This window comes from Penicillium nucicola, assembly GCF_028828085.1.
Source record: "Penicillium nucicola strain IBT 29836 chromosome Unknown utg000010l, whole genome shotgun sequence".
Lineage (NCBI taxonomy): Eukaryota > Fungi > Ascomycota > Eurotiomycetes > Eurotiales > Aspergillaceae > Penicillium > Penicillium nucicola.
This window is the reverse complement of record NW_026643134.1, coordinates 3,835,810-3,850,185: the sequence shown is the minus strand read 5'-3', so window position 1 is coordinate 3,850,185 and position 14,376 is coordinate 3,835,810. Positions and strand designations below refer to the sequence as shown.

At 46.2% G+C, this 14,376-nt stretch overlaps 6 protein-coding genes across 6 annotated transcripts; 3 read left to right on the top strand and 3 right to left on the bottom strand.

Annotated features, from left to right (window-relative positions):
• Window positions 1-577: 577 nt before the first annotated feature.
• Window positions 578-1,035, top strand: N7511_010024 (uncharacterized protein; the record flags this gene model as incomplete). The annotated part of the gene is made up of 2 exons (XM_057132401.1): window positions 578-642; window positions 702-1,035. The coding sequence occupies 2 exons, from the start codon at window positions 578-580 to the stop codon at window positions 1,033-1,035; spliced, it is 399 nt and encodes a 132-aa protein (XP_056980389.1).
• Window positions 1,036-1,370: 335 nt separating this feature from the next.
• Window positions 1,371-2,661, bottom strand: N7511_010023 (sialidase family protein; the record flags this gene model as incomplete). Its single annotated transcript, XM_057132400.1, has 4 exons — window positions 1,371-1,802; window positions 1,859-1,907; window positions 1,957-2,073; window positions 2,126-2,661. 4 exons carry the CDS (start codon window positions 2,659-2,661, stop codon window positions 1,371-1,373), a joined length of 1,134 nt encoding a protein of 377 aa, XP_056980388.1.
• Window positions 2,662-3,711: 1,050 nt separating this feature from the next.
• N7511_010022 (uncharacterized protein) lies at window positions 3,712-4,908 on the top strand (the record flags this gene model as incomplete). Its single annotated transcript, XM_057132399.1, has 1 exon — window positions 3,712-4,908. One exon carries the CDS (start codon window positions 3,712-3,714, stop codon window positions 4,906-4,908), a length of 1,197 nt encoding a protein of 398 aa, XP_056980387.1.
• A 3,234-nt stretch (window positions 4,909-8,142) lies between these two features.
• Window positions 8,143-9,455, top strand: N7511_010021 (FAD-dependent oxidoreductase; the record flags this gene model as incomplete). Its single annotated transcript, XM_057132398.1, has 4 exons — window positions 8,143-8,171; window positions 8,409-8,607; window positions 8,674-9,077; window positions 9,149-9,455. The coding sequence occupies 4 exons, from the start codon at window positions 8,143-8,145 to the stop codon at window positions 9,453-9,455; spliced, it is 939 nt and encodes a 312-aa protein (XP_056980386.1).
• Window positions 9,456-9,667: 212 nt separating this feature from the next.
• On the bottom strand, window positions 9,668-11,297 carry N7511_010020 (uncharacterized protein; the record flags this gene model as incomplete). Its single annotated transcript, XM_057132397.1, has 2 exons — window positions 9,668-11,037; window positions 11,096-11,297. 2 exons carry the CDS (start codon window positions 11,295-11,297, stop codon window positions 9,668-9,670), a joined length of 1,572 nt encoding a protein of 523 aa, XP_056980385.1.
• An 838-nt stretch (window positions 11,298-12,135) lies between these two features.
• N7511_010019 (glycoside hydrolase family 154 protein) lies at window positions 12,136-14,196 on the bottom strand (the record flags this gene model as incomplete). The annotated part of the gene is made up of 1 exon (XM_057132396.1): window positions 12,136-14,196. One exon carries the CDS (start codon window positions 14,194-14,196, stop codon window positions 12,136-12,138), a length of 2,061 nt encoding a protein of 686 aa, XP_056980384.1.
• Window positions 14,197-14,376: the final 180 nt, after the last annotated feature.

The window sequence follows — 14,376 nt, the reverse complement described above, 5'->3', positions numbered from 1 at the left end:
CACTAACAACTGTGAGTTTGAATCTGATAAGAAGAGGAGGATATTGCTTACCTTGACTTTCCTCGCTTTGCACCGGAGGCAGCCGGTTGTTGATTTTCGATGGGTCAAGCGAGGTGGCATGTTGATCTTGACTGGAAATGCAAGCCAAGTCTCAGCGAATGCTTCGGTATCGGCAAAGAAGCAAAATGAAGTAAGAATCAGGAGCCTTTTCGCCCCCATGAGGCTTGGTTTCGGGCTCGGGTTGATGTGTTATTTCGGGTATAGCGCGAAATTAAGGAAGTTATCGCGTCGTTATTGGACGCTGGAGGAACTCATCTCCACTATCGAGGCTGTTCGCCGTTCAATTTTCTACTAGGGCGTACTATTCGAAGGAAATAAGCATGCTGACAGCGGATCTTGAATGGATAACTCTTGTTCTGTGTATCAGAACTGGAAATATAGTCCTGCCTAGCCATCACATTATAAATACCCATCAATTCCCAGTCAACACCTTTATTTCTCAACAACAATCATATCAATCTTTTATCACAACATCAAAGTTATATCTTCAAAGCAATAATCAAACAAACATACAACAATGGGTCTCATCAAGACAGGTCTCGCTCTTGCAGGAAGCTACGGCCTGATCAAAGCAGCATCAAAGTTCGTTTTTTCTCAAAAGAAATCCCTACATGAAACCATACTGACATTATCTTTAAAAGAGCCGCAAATGACTACGAAGACAAGAAACTCAAGCGAAATGGCCAGGCACAATATTCCCATAACTACGATACCCAAGCAAACCATGGTCCCGCTATGAACGGTCCCGCTATGAATGATCCAGGCTACTATCAACATCAGGGATATGGAGTGGCCAGGGATTTGCCATTCGAAGGAAACTCGCATTATTTGAATCAGCAGCATGCTCATGGGCCGAATATGAGTGCTTTACCACCTTCTTATTCCCAGGGGAACTATTACGACATGCAGGGAAATTCAGGTTCAGGTCCGACTCAACATTATCAGCAGCACTATCCATCGGACTCAAAGCGATAGTGGGAAAATTGACTTGTGATGTATGATTTATGATGTTGAAATTTCGAGTTGTTTACTTTACCGTGGATTAAGTTAGGTTGGGTTTAGAAGGCTTAATTACTTTGTTTTACGTTTGATCATATACCAAGTGAAGATATAATCCTAGTTCGTTTCATGGTTTATCACAATGGTAAATTTGAGCGTGGAACCAATAATGTAAGTAGAAAATATATCTACACAAAGGCCTTGTTGCTCATATGATTTCGCTGGCCAAATGGGACAAAGACACTTCCCCTTCGACAGCTTCTGTGATCAAGTATCACCTTCGCACTGGATCCTGAGCTTGTGAGGAAAGCTTAGAGCAACTTCTTCAGATCGATAATACTCTCCGATACCCGGTTAGCAGTGCCTCCCAAGACACCTGCGGAATGAATCATCAAGTAGCGACCACCGTCCTCTTCAAGCACACGCAAAGATCTGGTGTAGCCATGCTCCTCAGGTGTCGCGAGCTCAGTCCATTCACCCTCGCCAAGAGCCTTGTTAATGAAGATAGTGCTCTGAGTACCAGAGCTGGCAATCAGGGTGCCGTTCTTGCCCCCGTATTTGGTCCAGACAATGTATGGCGAAGATGTCGGCTTAGTGCCACTGGAGACGACAAGACGCTGACCCCCGACTGAGGAGAAGTCTTCGGGGTCGGAGGCGATCTTGTAGTAAAGAGGGAAAGAGTAGCTTGAAGTGCCGAAGAAAGAGCCGTATTCGTAGATGTAGAAGTATTTGCCGTTCGGAAGCTACGTTGGTCAGCTTTGTCTCAAGCAAAATCGATCATCGATAATGATGGACTTACCTTGGTCACTATCGGCATTCCGGGTCGGTCAGTATAAGTGGGCTCTGCGCTAGAGTACTGTTAGCAGTGATCGTGGCAAAAGAAAGAATTATGCATACACATCGTCAATGACAGGGCCCCAAGTTTTCAAATCGGAAGAGGTCTGATGAACCAATTTCTGTCCGTAGGTGGCGTTGTCTCGCTGATCGGAGTAATAGCAGATCAACTTTCCCTTTCTTTGAAATGGTCAGCTAAATATAGTTATTTAAACATGACACTGAGACTTACTGCGCAAGGAGGTATGGCTCCCAAACAGGGGTCAATCCATTGTCCGGTACAGCCTCTCCTCCAGCTGCAATATGGCTAACAAACTTCCATGTCGCGCCATCATCGTTGGATGCATACAAGTCAATGTTGGTAGACGAGAGATCTGTCGGAATACTACTACCCGCTAGCAGCAGGGTACCCTTCTTGAATGAACCGACTCTCTCGGGAAGGTAATACAGGAACGGCTGATAACGGAGACCAAATCCATTGGCAGTATCTTGAACCTTGGAAAGCTCCTTCCATGTCTTTCCGTGATCCTTGGAGCGGTAGACGGGGAAGTAGACTAGAGGCGGTTCTGGGGAGTAGTTCTCCCATGTTGCAAGGAGATCACCATTGGGAAGCTGCTCATTGCGGGGATAGAGTGTACGTGGGATGTTGTAGTCGGAGGGAGGTGTAAAGATAGTTACGTTTGTGACTGGAGAAATTGAGCTCCCAGAGCGAGGAATACTGACTGCGGTGGCAGCAGCAGCAAATGCAACAATCTGTGGGATCTTCATAGTTGGCCAATTGTATTTCCAGCTAATTGGTATAGCATGTAGCAGCACTTTATTGCTCCTTATATAGTCCAATTTGAGCGAAAATGGTATGTTAACTCAATTTCATGCACGAAGTCATACTCCGGGGTTATCCCGCCGGAATTGTCCTCATTTTGGACTAAGTTGAGCTTTCATCTCCAAGCCAAGTCCCGTGCAGAATTTCCATCAATCGCGCACGCCGTAGTATATCCGGGGAAATGACGAAACTGTTGAACAAACTTGCCGAGATTCACGTGTGCCAATATACCCCTCTCGCAGATTCAAATCGAGTAAGTTATCTTGGCAAATTGTGAGTTGTTCATTCTACAGTGTTGGGGCTGTGAGCACGGCGCAAGGCTGAGATGTAGGTCCCATCTTCAACATTGATTTCCGACATATCCACAGATAACAAAACTTCAAGCCTTGGGCAAGAAGCTTTGGTGTCAAATGCCTGGTAAGCAAAGAGACAGGCGGAATAGGCAAAACCTTTCCATATTCTTCGTGCAGACCCAGCGGACCAAAGCGATCCACAAACACGACGATTCAAACCGAAATATTCGCACAACCAAGTGAGCGAGTTGTTTCAAATGTTTTGATTTTGGTGATCAAGTTCAAGTTTTGGCGCAGCAAAGCCTTGTGGGCAGTTTGGCCCCCAACCCCACAGCCAAATTTAGCGTGGCGCCCAGGGAAATAAACGAAGAGGCCAATCAGATGCAGCCAACAATGCTGCGGCCTGTCAGCACACAGCCTTCCAACCTTCCAGTGTCGCCATGATCGGCCTGTAAGCAACGTGGTTAGGTTAAATGGTCACAGAAAGGGTAGCAAGCTTCGTGGCTAAGCCATCTGAGTATCAAAGTTAAAAGTTGTGGCCTAAAATGTCGCGATGTCCATGTCTATATAGTTCTGCCTTACTTCTCGAATTTCTATCTCGTTTTCAAACCCAATCGCCTTCTCAAGCTCCCTTGCTCCTTCTCCCAAGACATCTAGGCTAGAACAGTGAGCCTGACACACAAAGCGCACTTCTATCTTAAGATGAGATCGACACAATTTGCAAACCGACCAGTTGAGCCAAGGCAGCAGTCCACAATGAAATGGCAACAATCAAAAACAACCCTCGTCAACCGCTCATCAGGCATTTGGTATGACTCCAAAGACCGCTGTCATCAATCGACAATGGAAATATGGCATAAATCGACAGACAAGTGGTACTATTCCAAGGATCGGTGCCAACAATCCGTGAAAGGCATACTATGCCGGTCGGCGACGCGATGGAATGAGTCTGCAGATCGACTCCACATGGCTGCTCGCATCCAAAGCTCGGAGATGATGGATATAATGTGCCAAAAGCAGATAGAGAAACAAGGGTCATCACCGTCACCATCACCATCACCATCATCTTTTCGACCACAACCGAATTCGCCAGAGTCTCCTCAATCCTCAAAATCAAGATACTACTCGCAATCAATCAGCTCCTCACCAGAGAGTCCTTCAAGTCCCAGAATCAAGTCACCCTTGACGGTTGGAAACCCCTTGAATGGATCCACCGCTGGTGGACCCCTCGGAGAGCAAACATTGTCAGCGGAAGCGCATATCAATGAACTATGGGAAGCATCCGGTCGTGTCAAATGCGTTGTCAAACAAACCGAGCAGTTGCGAAATGACAAAATGACTGAACTAGGCGAGATCGAAGGCGAATGGATCAGTTCTACAATTGCCGACGCCGAAGCCGCCGCGGACGATCTCGCATCCTTCATAGATCCACTTTGGCACCAAAGTAACCAAACTGGCAGCCTCACCCCGAAAGAACGTAAGAATTGGAAACGACGTGACTGTCCAACTGCCCTCAAGAAAGAGACCCGCATGGCTCTCTGCTATGAAAGACTCGAAACCGTCTTCGGCCATCTTAAATCAATAACATCAAGATCAGAGCTCGCTAGCACCGAGGAAGAAGAGGAAGCTGAACTTGCAGCAGGAGGATCGCCTCCTGTTCTGAGGGACACTACCGAGATGTCCTGTCAAACAACGGTGATCTCTGCTATCGAGCTCCCTTGCCCAATCACCATTTTGGAACTTCAAACAGAAAAAGCTATCCCCAAGATTATTGTGACGCAGTATGAAGACGAAGCGATTGATGTAACGAGCCCGCATTGCGAAGATGCCCCCAATTTCCCTCCGTCAAGCTATGGGAGTGGCCCGGTGAAGAAGAATGATGAATTGTTCTTCCCCTGACATTTGAATTGAGAATATATGCTAATGAGACTATGATCCGCTATGAACCTGATACCACTTTTGAGTTAGTGAGACCATCATTCAATGAAATATTTATTGCCAATGCATCTACTATATTTTACATTGCCATTATCTGGCAAAGTCTATTCTGGAGTCTTGACAGTGTTAAAAGGCAAAATAACTCGATAAAGCTCGCATATTCGCTAACAGTCTACCTAATCAATGCCATGTGTATCTATTCACCCCCCTCTAGGCGTCAAAAGAGATAAGATAATCTACTGTATTGAGAATTCAAGATTCCTTCGGTCGATATGATATACATTAATTGTTCGGATTTGCCTTTTCCCGACGATGTTAACATATCAACGTATGGTCAGAGTCAACTTAAGTTAAGTTACATTACTTCACTTGGACATTGCGAGAATAAACTCTCCAGAACGAAAGTTCGCTGTAACAGAAACCGCCCTAGGGAAAAGCAATATAAACCAATGCAAAGCCCGTAATATTGTGTGGGAAACCCAAACTGCCAAGCCTGGACCCAACCCGGCGGGTTTGTTCTAGAACTTTTGGTAAGCCCATCCACCCATCAGCCGATACCACAGAGCTTCGTGGCTTCGAGGGTTAAAGGACTGAGTCCACCTCCCATCCGGTGAGTGGGATATGTTTGTTGACCTAGTGGCGAGGGACCAAACTGTCGGGACCGACGGTGTCAAGTCAATTCCCCACTGAATTAGACGAATTTTCCCGTGATGCCAAGTGGGTGCTCAGTGTCTGTCCCGCATACTGACTTTATGGTGCTTACCAGCAGATCTCTACGCCTTGCACCTTGCACCTTGCGCCCGGAAAATAATAACTCTGTTACAGCTTGAATATGTAGGATAGATGAGTTTATGCAGATGCAAATGGACCCCCGCACATAATTACGCGCTTTACGACAGACAGCATTGCGCGCCACCAGCAATTGGCCGAGGACCCCCCCCCCCCTTTTCGCCCTGCGGATCATCACCAAGCCGTCGACTAATCACTTGCAAGAGATCGATGCGCTAAGTCTGCTCTAACCCCCTAAATTTGCCTACCCGAGAGCATTGCTAAAAAAACCAGGGAAATCGCACCCCCGGGTCTCATCAGAAAAGCACTCATGGGCTGACGGTGCAGTAATCTAGTATTGGACCCGGCATTCCGGTACCCTAACAGCTGTCTCGAAGCCGGAGGGGTCGTCAAACTCCAGCCGGTGTGATGAAAGGAGTTCTTCTGTTCTCACTCTCTCTTCTCTTATTGCCCTTACGCGCCCCCCCATCCCATGTTCGCTTGCGCCGGTTCATAGATCGCAAGTGTTGCCGATGTATCAAGACGGGCATCAAGGGTCATCTCCCATCGAGCCGGATGTTAGTCACCAAATATCATTTTTTCTAGGCGATCTTTCTCTCTTGTTTTTGTTGGTTCCCCTTAAATGACTAACATATCTAGTCCATTTCCGATACAGATTCATTATACCCACATTCGTAAGTATAGTCACAATATTCAGTAGTTGTGGAGGATATGACTGACTTTGCTAGGCTTGGCGATGCCAGTTGTACCACGAGTATCACATCAAGCACGTTGAACTACAAGTAGGTGTTTCTAATCGATATTTTTGCCGAATGCATACTGATAATTACAGATATGAGGTTCGTTCAATGTTAGGTTTATCATGAGCCATGCTGATTGTATACAGAATGGTCGCAGGTATCACTCTTTCCACGAAGGAGAGTATATCTTGGTATGTGACCTTACCCTCTTGAAGATCCGTCTTAGTTCTAATTCTCAGGTTAGCCCAACGACGAACAAGAACAAGATCGTCTGTATCTAGTAAGCTGTCCCGTAACACTACCACATAGCCAATGATTGACAAGTAACAGAGCCATCATATCTATTCAATGCTCCTCAAAGGGGAATTGCTTCGTGCACCGGTGAAAAGTCCCAACAGGGTGTTAGATCTCGGGACAGGGACAGGGATATGGGCCATTGACTACGCAGAGTTAGTCTCAAACCATACCTAGTCCTTCTGAGAAAGCCTGACAAAATGTATAGCTCAAGCCCGGAGTCAGAAGTCATTGGTATGCCAATTCCAAAGACGCTACAGTCAATCCAAAACTAATGAAAAAAGGAATTGATCTGAGCCCTATCCAACCATCATGGTATGAGCAACGACCAATACACCATTCGATGTCGTTACATTGACTTGATTTTAGGGTACCACCGAATTGTCGGTTTGAAGTTGACGACTTCGAACAACCATGGTCATATAGCCAACCATTTGACTACGTGCATGGGCGCGAACTAGAAGGCTCAATACGTGACCACGACAAACTTTTCAAACAGACATTCGAAAATCTGACTCCAAATGGATGGTTCGAAATGGCAAGCATCGAACCAACAACTTATTCAGACGACGAAAGCCACTTGGAAGCGACAAATCTTTTAATAGCCATCAAGCACATGCACGAATCATCAAAGCTATTTGGAAAAGACATGACATCATCATCCACATGGAAAGAGCGGATGGAAAAGGCGGGATTCGTCAATGTCCAAGAAGATGTTCACAAAGTATGTTATTTCACCACGCAAAATCGATGGCACATCTGAACTAACTGGGAAAAAGCTACCGCAAGGCCCATGGCCGAAAGATTCCAAGTTGAAAGAGCTTGGGAAATACCACCAAGTCAATATGCTTGAAGCCATGCCTCCATATACGTATGCTTTATTCACGAGAATGCTTGGGTGGTCGCGCATTGAGATAGAGACTCTGTTAGCAGGGATACGCAAGGAAATATGTGACCCATCGCACCATCTGTATACCAAGGTGCGGATTGTATATGGTCAGAAACCCGCATGATTTGGGATTTGCTCGTGTGAATTAGTTTTATACCCCAGCTTTGTCAGTTGCTTAGAAATACTAGATCGCAGTGGAATTTATCGTTGACAAAATCCCAAATGAACATGCTAGTATTCTATATACGATCTGATATAGATAATGATTTATTTTGGTCTTTATAATTAGAGCCCTGAGTATTGATCAGGCCATTATTTTCATTGCACGTGAAATAAATTTCCATCCGGCGCGGGATTTCGGTTCGCAGACCGCGGGCATTTCCGCGGAATTGGCCGGAATCCTGTCATTCAAAAGACGTCGCCTGTCCTGACATACACATTCAGATTGACCAGAAAAAGAGGCAAAAAGGTACATTCCACACAATGAAGAATGAAACCATTGTGATTGTTGGGTGAGTCAATAGTGGCGCGACTGATCAGTTCACACTATTAACATGAAGATTTTCAAGTGCGGGTGTAATTGGCCTGGATGTAGCCCTCGTCCTTGCAAAACAGGGCTATGGAAGGAGAACCACCATCATTGCAGAACATCTTCCAGGTGATACATCAATAAATTACACTTCACCATGGTTTGTGGACTCCCAGTGGCCGTCTGAATTACCGCGACACTAACTCAGTGACTTAACTAGGGCGGGTGCCAACTTCTCTGCCATTTCCGCCAGTGATGAAAATGCTCTGCGATGGGATAAGTTAGGATACGCATACCTTCTTGATCTTGCTTCAAAGGATGGCAAGAATGCATTTGTGAAGGAAAGCCCTTCAACTGAGTATTGGGATGAGTTGCCATCTTCTACAAAGATCGATTCGATGGCCAAGTACCTCAAAAATGTGAGAATTTGAATGGATCTCTTGAATACGAGTCACACGACTCTGTTGATACTGACAATGGAACAGTTTAAAGAGATACCTGCAGGAGATCTTCCAAATGGCGTTGCGTATGGGATAGAATTCACCACCGTAACGCTCAACGCACCTATGCATATCAGCTATCTCCTTCGGATACTCACAGAGCAATATGGAGTTCAAGTTGTGCGACGAAAGATTTCAAATATTTCTTCAGGCTTTTTGAGCCAAGATACAAAGGTCGTTTTCAACTGTACTGGTAATGCATCGCGAGACCTGAGCGGAGTCGCGGATTCCAAATGCTATCCTACCAGAGGTCAAATATTGCTTGCAAAGGCCTCAAATATTCAACGAAATGTTATGAGACATGGCAAAGATTACGAGACTTACGTGATTCCCCGGCCATATTCCAATGGAAATGTTATTCTCGGTGGCTTCATGCAAAAATGTGTCAGGTAAGATGGGTCGATTGGCTTGAGAATTGCATATGTCATTATTTTCGCCCGCTAACAGAAAATTTCAATAGTACTGCAGACACGTTCGGATATGAAACAGAGTCAATATTGTCTCGCACAACGGCAATGCTTCCTGAATTAGCTTCAAGCGAGACTCAGATATTGACTGCGTTTTCTGGCTTGCGCCCATCCCGCGAAGGAGGGGCACGTGTTGCAAAAGAGTTGATCCAAGTGGATAAAACTGGTCGACAGGGCATATTAGTTCACAATTATGGTGCCGGCGGAACAGGCTTCCAAGCTGGATATGGCATGGCTGTTGAGGCAGTTGACATCGTGACGGAAGAACTTCAAGCGCTTGTTACACAGGCTAGATTATAGAATCCAGTACCATGAAGTCAAGCGAATGGAGTTTGTGAGCGGAGTATTGTACGTGCCCTTGTTGTAGTCACTGATATTTGCAATGGGATAGCACCCTGCTAGATTATGGATGTTCTTTTATGAGAATTCAATAGCACACAATGAACCGCTGAATTAGGATTACCGACACTTTGAACAAACGAAGCTGATTTTCACACAGTGATAATCGTCCCTCAGAACTGACGAACGGGCTTCTTCAATGAGGCTTTCACTGGATTCGGACTTTCGAAAATCTCCGACATTTCCTCCAAAGTATGGTTCTTCGTCTCCACAGAGATGAAATAACTCACAGTCGCTTCAAATAAATCCCATCCAATAAAGACAATATAAGTATACCATCCAATCTTTTGGAGGGCAATAGGGAAGCAAAACTGATTGAGAAGAGTAAATCCATGGGCGATGGAGAAAGTAAGTCCAACACCTTTACCTCGTGTTTCGTATGACAGCGCTTCAACCGGGTACAATGCCTGCAGAGGAGTCATTCCGAAATTATAGCAGAAGCCAAAAACGAAAATAAAGGCAATACCAGCAGAAGCAGCCGATGTAGCCTGGGTGTGAGCAAATAGTCCAGTTCCAATGGTGATACACGCGAAGCAAACAGAGCAAGCGACCGCTGTCCAAATGATAGTCGGTCTGCGACCCATTCGCTCAATCTGGCTGGCGCCCAAGTATGAAGCCACCGTCGAGACGACAGTATATCCAAGGTTAACATTCAACACTTGATTTGAATCCGTGATACCGGTAGTGATGAGCATTGCGGGGAGATAGTAGGTCACAACTGCGTTGCCCGAGCATTGGCCCCAGATGCCTGTGATCAGAGCATTCATGAAACGCCATCTACCTGCCTTCGTTTTGTAGAAATCGCTGAAGTCCCACCAGCGCTTGTCAGATCCGGATAGCGAGATAAATTCTCTATATTCCTGCAACTGTAATTGAACCAGAGGGTGATTTGGGTCGTCTTCGCCGTGGTAGTGTGTAAGGAATTCCAACGCCTTGTCCTCTTGGCTATGCGAGAATAGCCATCTAGGAGACTCGGGAAAGAAGAGCACACTCAAGAGGACAATCCCAGGGCATATCATCTGGCACCAAAGCGGGATCCGCCAGGACTTGGAACCTGCATATCCAGCCGATCCCCGGGTGACGCCGGCAGCAACCAAAGACCCGACTGCGTACGTGCAGTTATAGAATGCCATGATAATGCCACGATAGGCTGGTGGGCAAACTTCAGCACACCAAATCGAACTGGTTGATCGAATGATATTCACTCCGAACCCAAGAAAGAACCGACCGGCCACGAATTGGGGGACACCATGCGATAGCGCAGATACAAATGTGCTGGCAACAACAATCACGCATCCGATGAACGTGCCCCATTTCCTCCCGAACATATCACAAGCGGGTCCACTAAATGGCAAAGAGCAAATCCCACCTACGGTGTACATTGCGGAGATGTAACCTATTTTAGCGCCGTTTTTCTCGACGCCGAATTGGTCCCTGAACGACTCGAGGGCGGGAAGAGATCCAAAGATTGATCCATCATATCCTGAGCAAGCATTAGCTGAATATGTCTTGTTTTAATGTATTCCAGCTGTAGTAGCTACCGTTCATTGTCGAACAAAGGAAGGCAATCACGCAAAACCCATATAGCTTTCTCAGGTTTGGCGACCATGGCGATGGTTTCTGTGCCTGAAGAGCCTCTAGCAAAGTTTGCCGACTTGGTAGCCCTTCATCATGACTCGATGTCTTTTCCAATGGAATTTTATCGAGCTGCATATCTTTATCCGAAGATCGCAAAGAGCCCATCGTGAGGCTAAAGTAAGAAGATCAGGAGTGAGTTAATGTCTGTTGAAGCCGGGAAGTCTCCACTTGTGACCAGGTTATATACATCGCCTATTTATTATAATACCTTCACTTGACCCGTGATATGTCCAGAATATTCACATCGCGATAACTTATTTCCTTAGAGTTGTAACCCTAACGCTAGTCATTCGGGCGGGGAATCCCCCGACGTTCGGACAGAGGAATCCTCCGAGTGGGACGCTTCGCTTTACAACGCCACCAAATCCCCTATCGAATGAGGGGGAAAAACCAATGCTTATGCACTGGCAGTAAAAATAAGACCCAACGGAGTTTGGCCTCTCAAGCATGGAGTGTCTATCATTATACGACGCGAAAGAGCATGACCGTAAAGATACAGTAATAATCACTTTGTCTCCGTTGGCTTAGCAGAAAGAAGCCAACCCCTCTCAGACGATTCCTTGCTTTGTTACACGAGGAGAATATGCGTGCGTCTGAAATCAAAAGAGGTTAAATGAATAATGGAAAAGTGTTGACGACCACGCCAGCTACGAGGCCTCCATGGTCTTTGGATCAAAAGCTTCCATCTTCTCTCGGCCTTTTTATCACCTTCTAGGTCGGCTTTTGAGCGGCTTACCAATTACGGTCCTTTTAATTTTCATATGCGACGTTATATTGATTCGTGCTTTGTAATTCAATAAGACCTCAGGTGCACCTTGCTACCTTTATACCTCACCTAAGTCGAGTGCGAGACGACCAGCCTATTCTCAGTACAGCAGATCAAAACGCGCACCATAAGGATAGCCACCTAACTGTATATTCATTGGGTCTCATTTATTATATATTATAGTTGTCTCAACATATCCTGTGTCAAGCGAGGGTGCTCACACCACTTCTGAAAGAGCTCCGTCCGGGTAAAATGCTTCTTCCCATTGGAGATAGCAAACACAGCCGTTGCCAACATTGCCACATTTCCTGTGTAAAGCTCAACTCTATGCTGGATAGTCGGTATCATTGCTCTTGGCTCAATCAAATTTGTGTTCGGATCAGACTTCAACACAATGCCCTTGGTAGAACCCTCGAAGGGCAAAATATTCTTCACACCACTGGCACCCGCATGGCTGAGAGTAAGTGAACACTCGCTTGCGTTCATGTTTGCTTCAGATTCAGATGTATGCCTCCAATCATCATTCAGCGCGCCCATTCTTCGCGGGTGCTTGGCTTGTATGGCAAATCCCCCCTCAACGAGGTCTAGAGTTTCCGAATAGTCTGAGTCATTTCCTGGGCTTCGAATGCGATGAAGTCTGACATGCCAGTCTGGCCAATCATTGCATGGAGGAATGAGTGTCGACTCAATCTCTACTTTGCTGGATTTCCAAGGTTTCCACACACTTTGTAGACATTGCATCTCCATGCCATTGGAGATAATTGTCTTCGCTTGGGGATTGCCAATTGTTTCCCATCGAGTTGTCCAACTTTCCCCGTCATCCCGACTTATTGACAGAGTATTGTCAGGCGCAAGCTGACTCAAAAGGCCTCCAGTCGGGACACTGAAACCGAAGGCTGACGAGTATGCAAACTTGCTGTACTTGGATTGGGTAGCTTTTAAAGGCCATCGACAAAATTGACCACTGGAGAGCATGAAGTGATGTTGCCCTTGAGGATGATCACACAGAATTTGAGAGGGCGCTGGAAGGAACTTGATTCCAGAGACTGATGACAGCTTCGAAGATGCAAGGGATAAGGGATGTGGAATTTCAGATGCTGCCCAGAATTCATCATCTGCTTCCAACCCAAGAACCACGAAACTTTTCATTGCCCAGTAAGGAGACTGAGGTGAATTATAGTCTTCGCACATGAACATATTCGGATACAAATACCCAATCGTCAAAGTCCCATCCGCCGCGAATACATTAGTTGAGTGGCTTGCCCACCACCTGAGGTGGCGCAGGAGCATCCCCTTGATAAACCCTATACATGTATAGGGATTTGAAGAGTCATAGCATTTCGCAAGGGCAAAGGCAGCGTAAAATGCGCCCATGGCAAAACGATAAGTCAATGATCGACCAAATGGAATGGCAGCTCCATTTTCGTCGAAGAAGCGCCAAAATTGACCAGCGAATTTCCTGGCTTGATCTCGATATCGTGACACTCGATCAGGATCTGAAGCCGCCGCGATAATACAATACAGCAGCTGACTGAATTGGATGGCAAAGCTGCCAGAGTAATAATCCGCCTGGCGACCGTAGGCTTCATGGTCCGGCAAACAGTCATTTTTCCAGATTCCATCGGCTGACCATCCGTTTCCAAGATCGAACTGATCAAGTATGGCAAAGTCTGCATCGATGTGTGCTTGGGTCTTTTCGGCGGCCACACCACATATCCGATTCAAGGCCAGATTCGAAAAAACCCGAAACCAACGCCAGTTATTCAGAGGCATTATCTTGCCATTGAGACCAGACAGCCATTCAATCAAATGCGAACGACTCCGATCCGATAGTTTCTCATGGAAGAATTTAGGTGCTATCAATAATGCATATGAGATTGGCTCGGCCTCGACCATCCGTTGATCCCAATCCTCGATTGCGCCCCAGTACTCAGAGTGCTCTGGATTCACTCCATTTGCAATGCCTTCCACTAAACGGTCGGCATAACGCAAAATTTCGGAATTGGTGCTATTGGCCGATCCAGTGAAGGCTCCCGCTATCGCCCAGATAGGTCTAGCAAAGCCTTCGAGTTGGGCAGCGGTTTCATCAAAATGTGCACCGGACTGGACTGGCAGTTGAACGCGTGCATTTCCCGGTGAAAAGTAGGGCTCAAGAGCCTGGACGAGAGCATTTGTTGCTAGTACAATATCTTCGCGATCGCGAAAAAAATTGTCAGAAAATCCAGGAAGAGGGGGCATTTCTGTTGAATTCAATGTGGTGCCGAACAAATCAATCCGAGAAACATCTCTAACTAGCAAGTCCAAGAAGATAGTCATGAAGCTAGAAACGGACATCGGGGCTTGTCTTCCCCCGAGTGGCAGAGTGACATCGCGTCTATTGGAGTATATCATGCCCCGCTCGAAAGCTGTTGCTTGGGC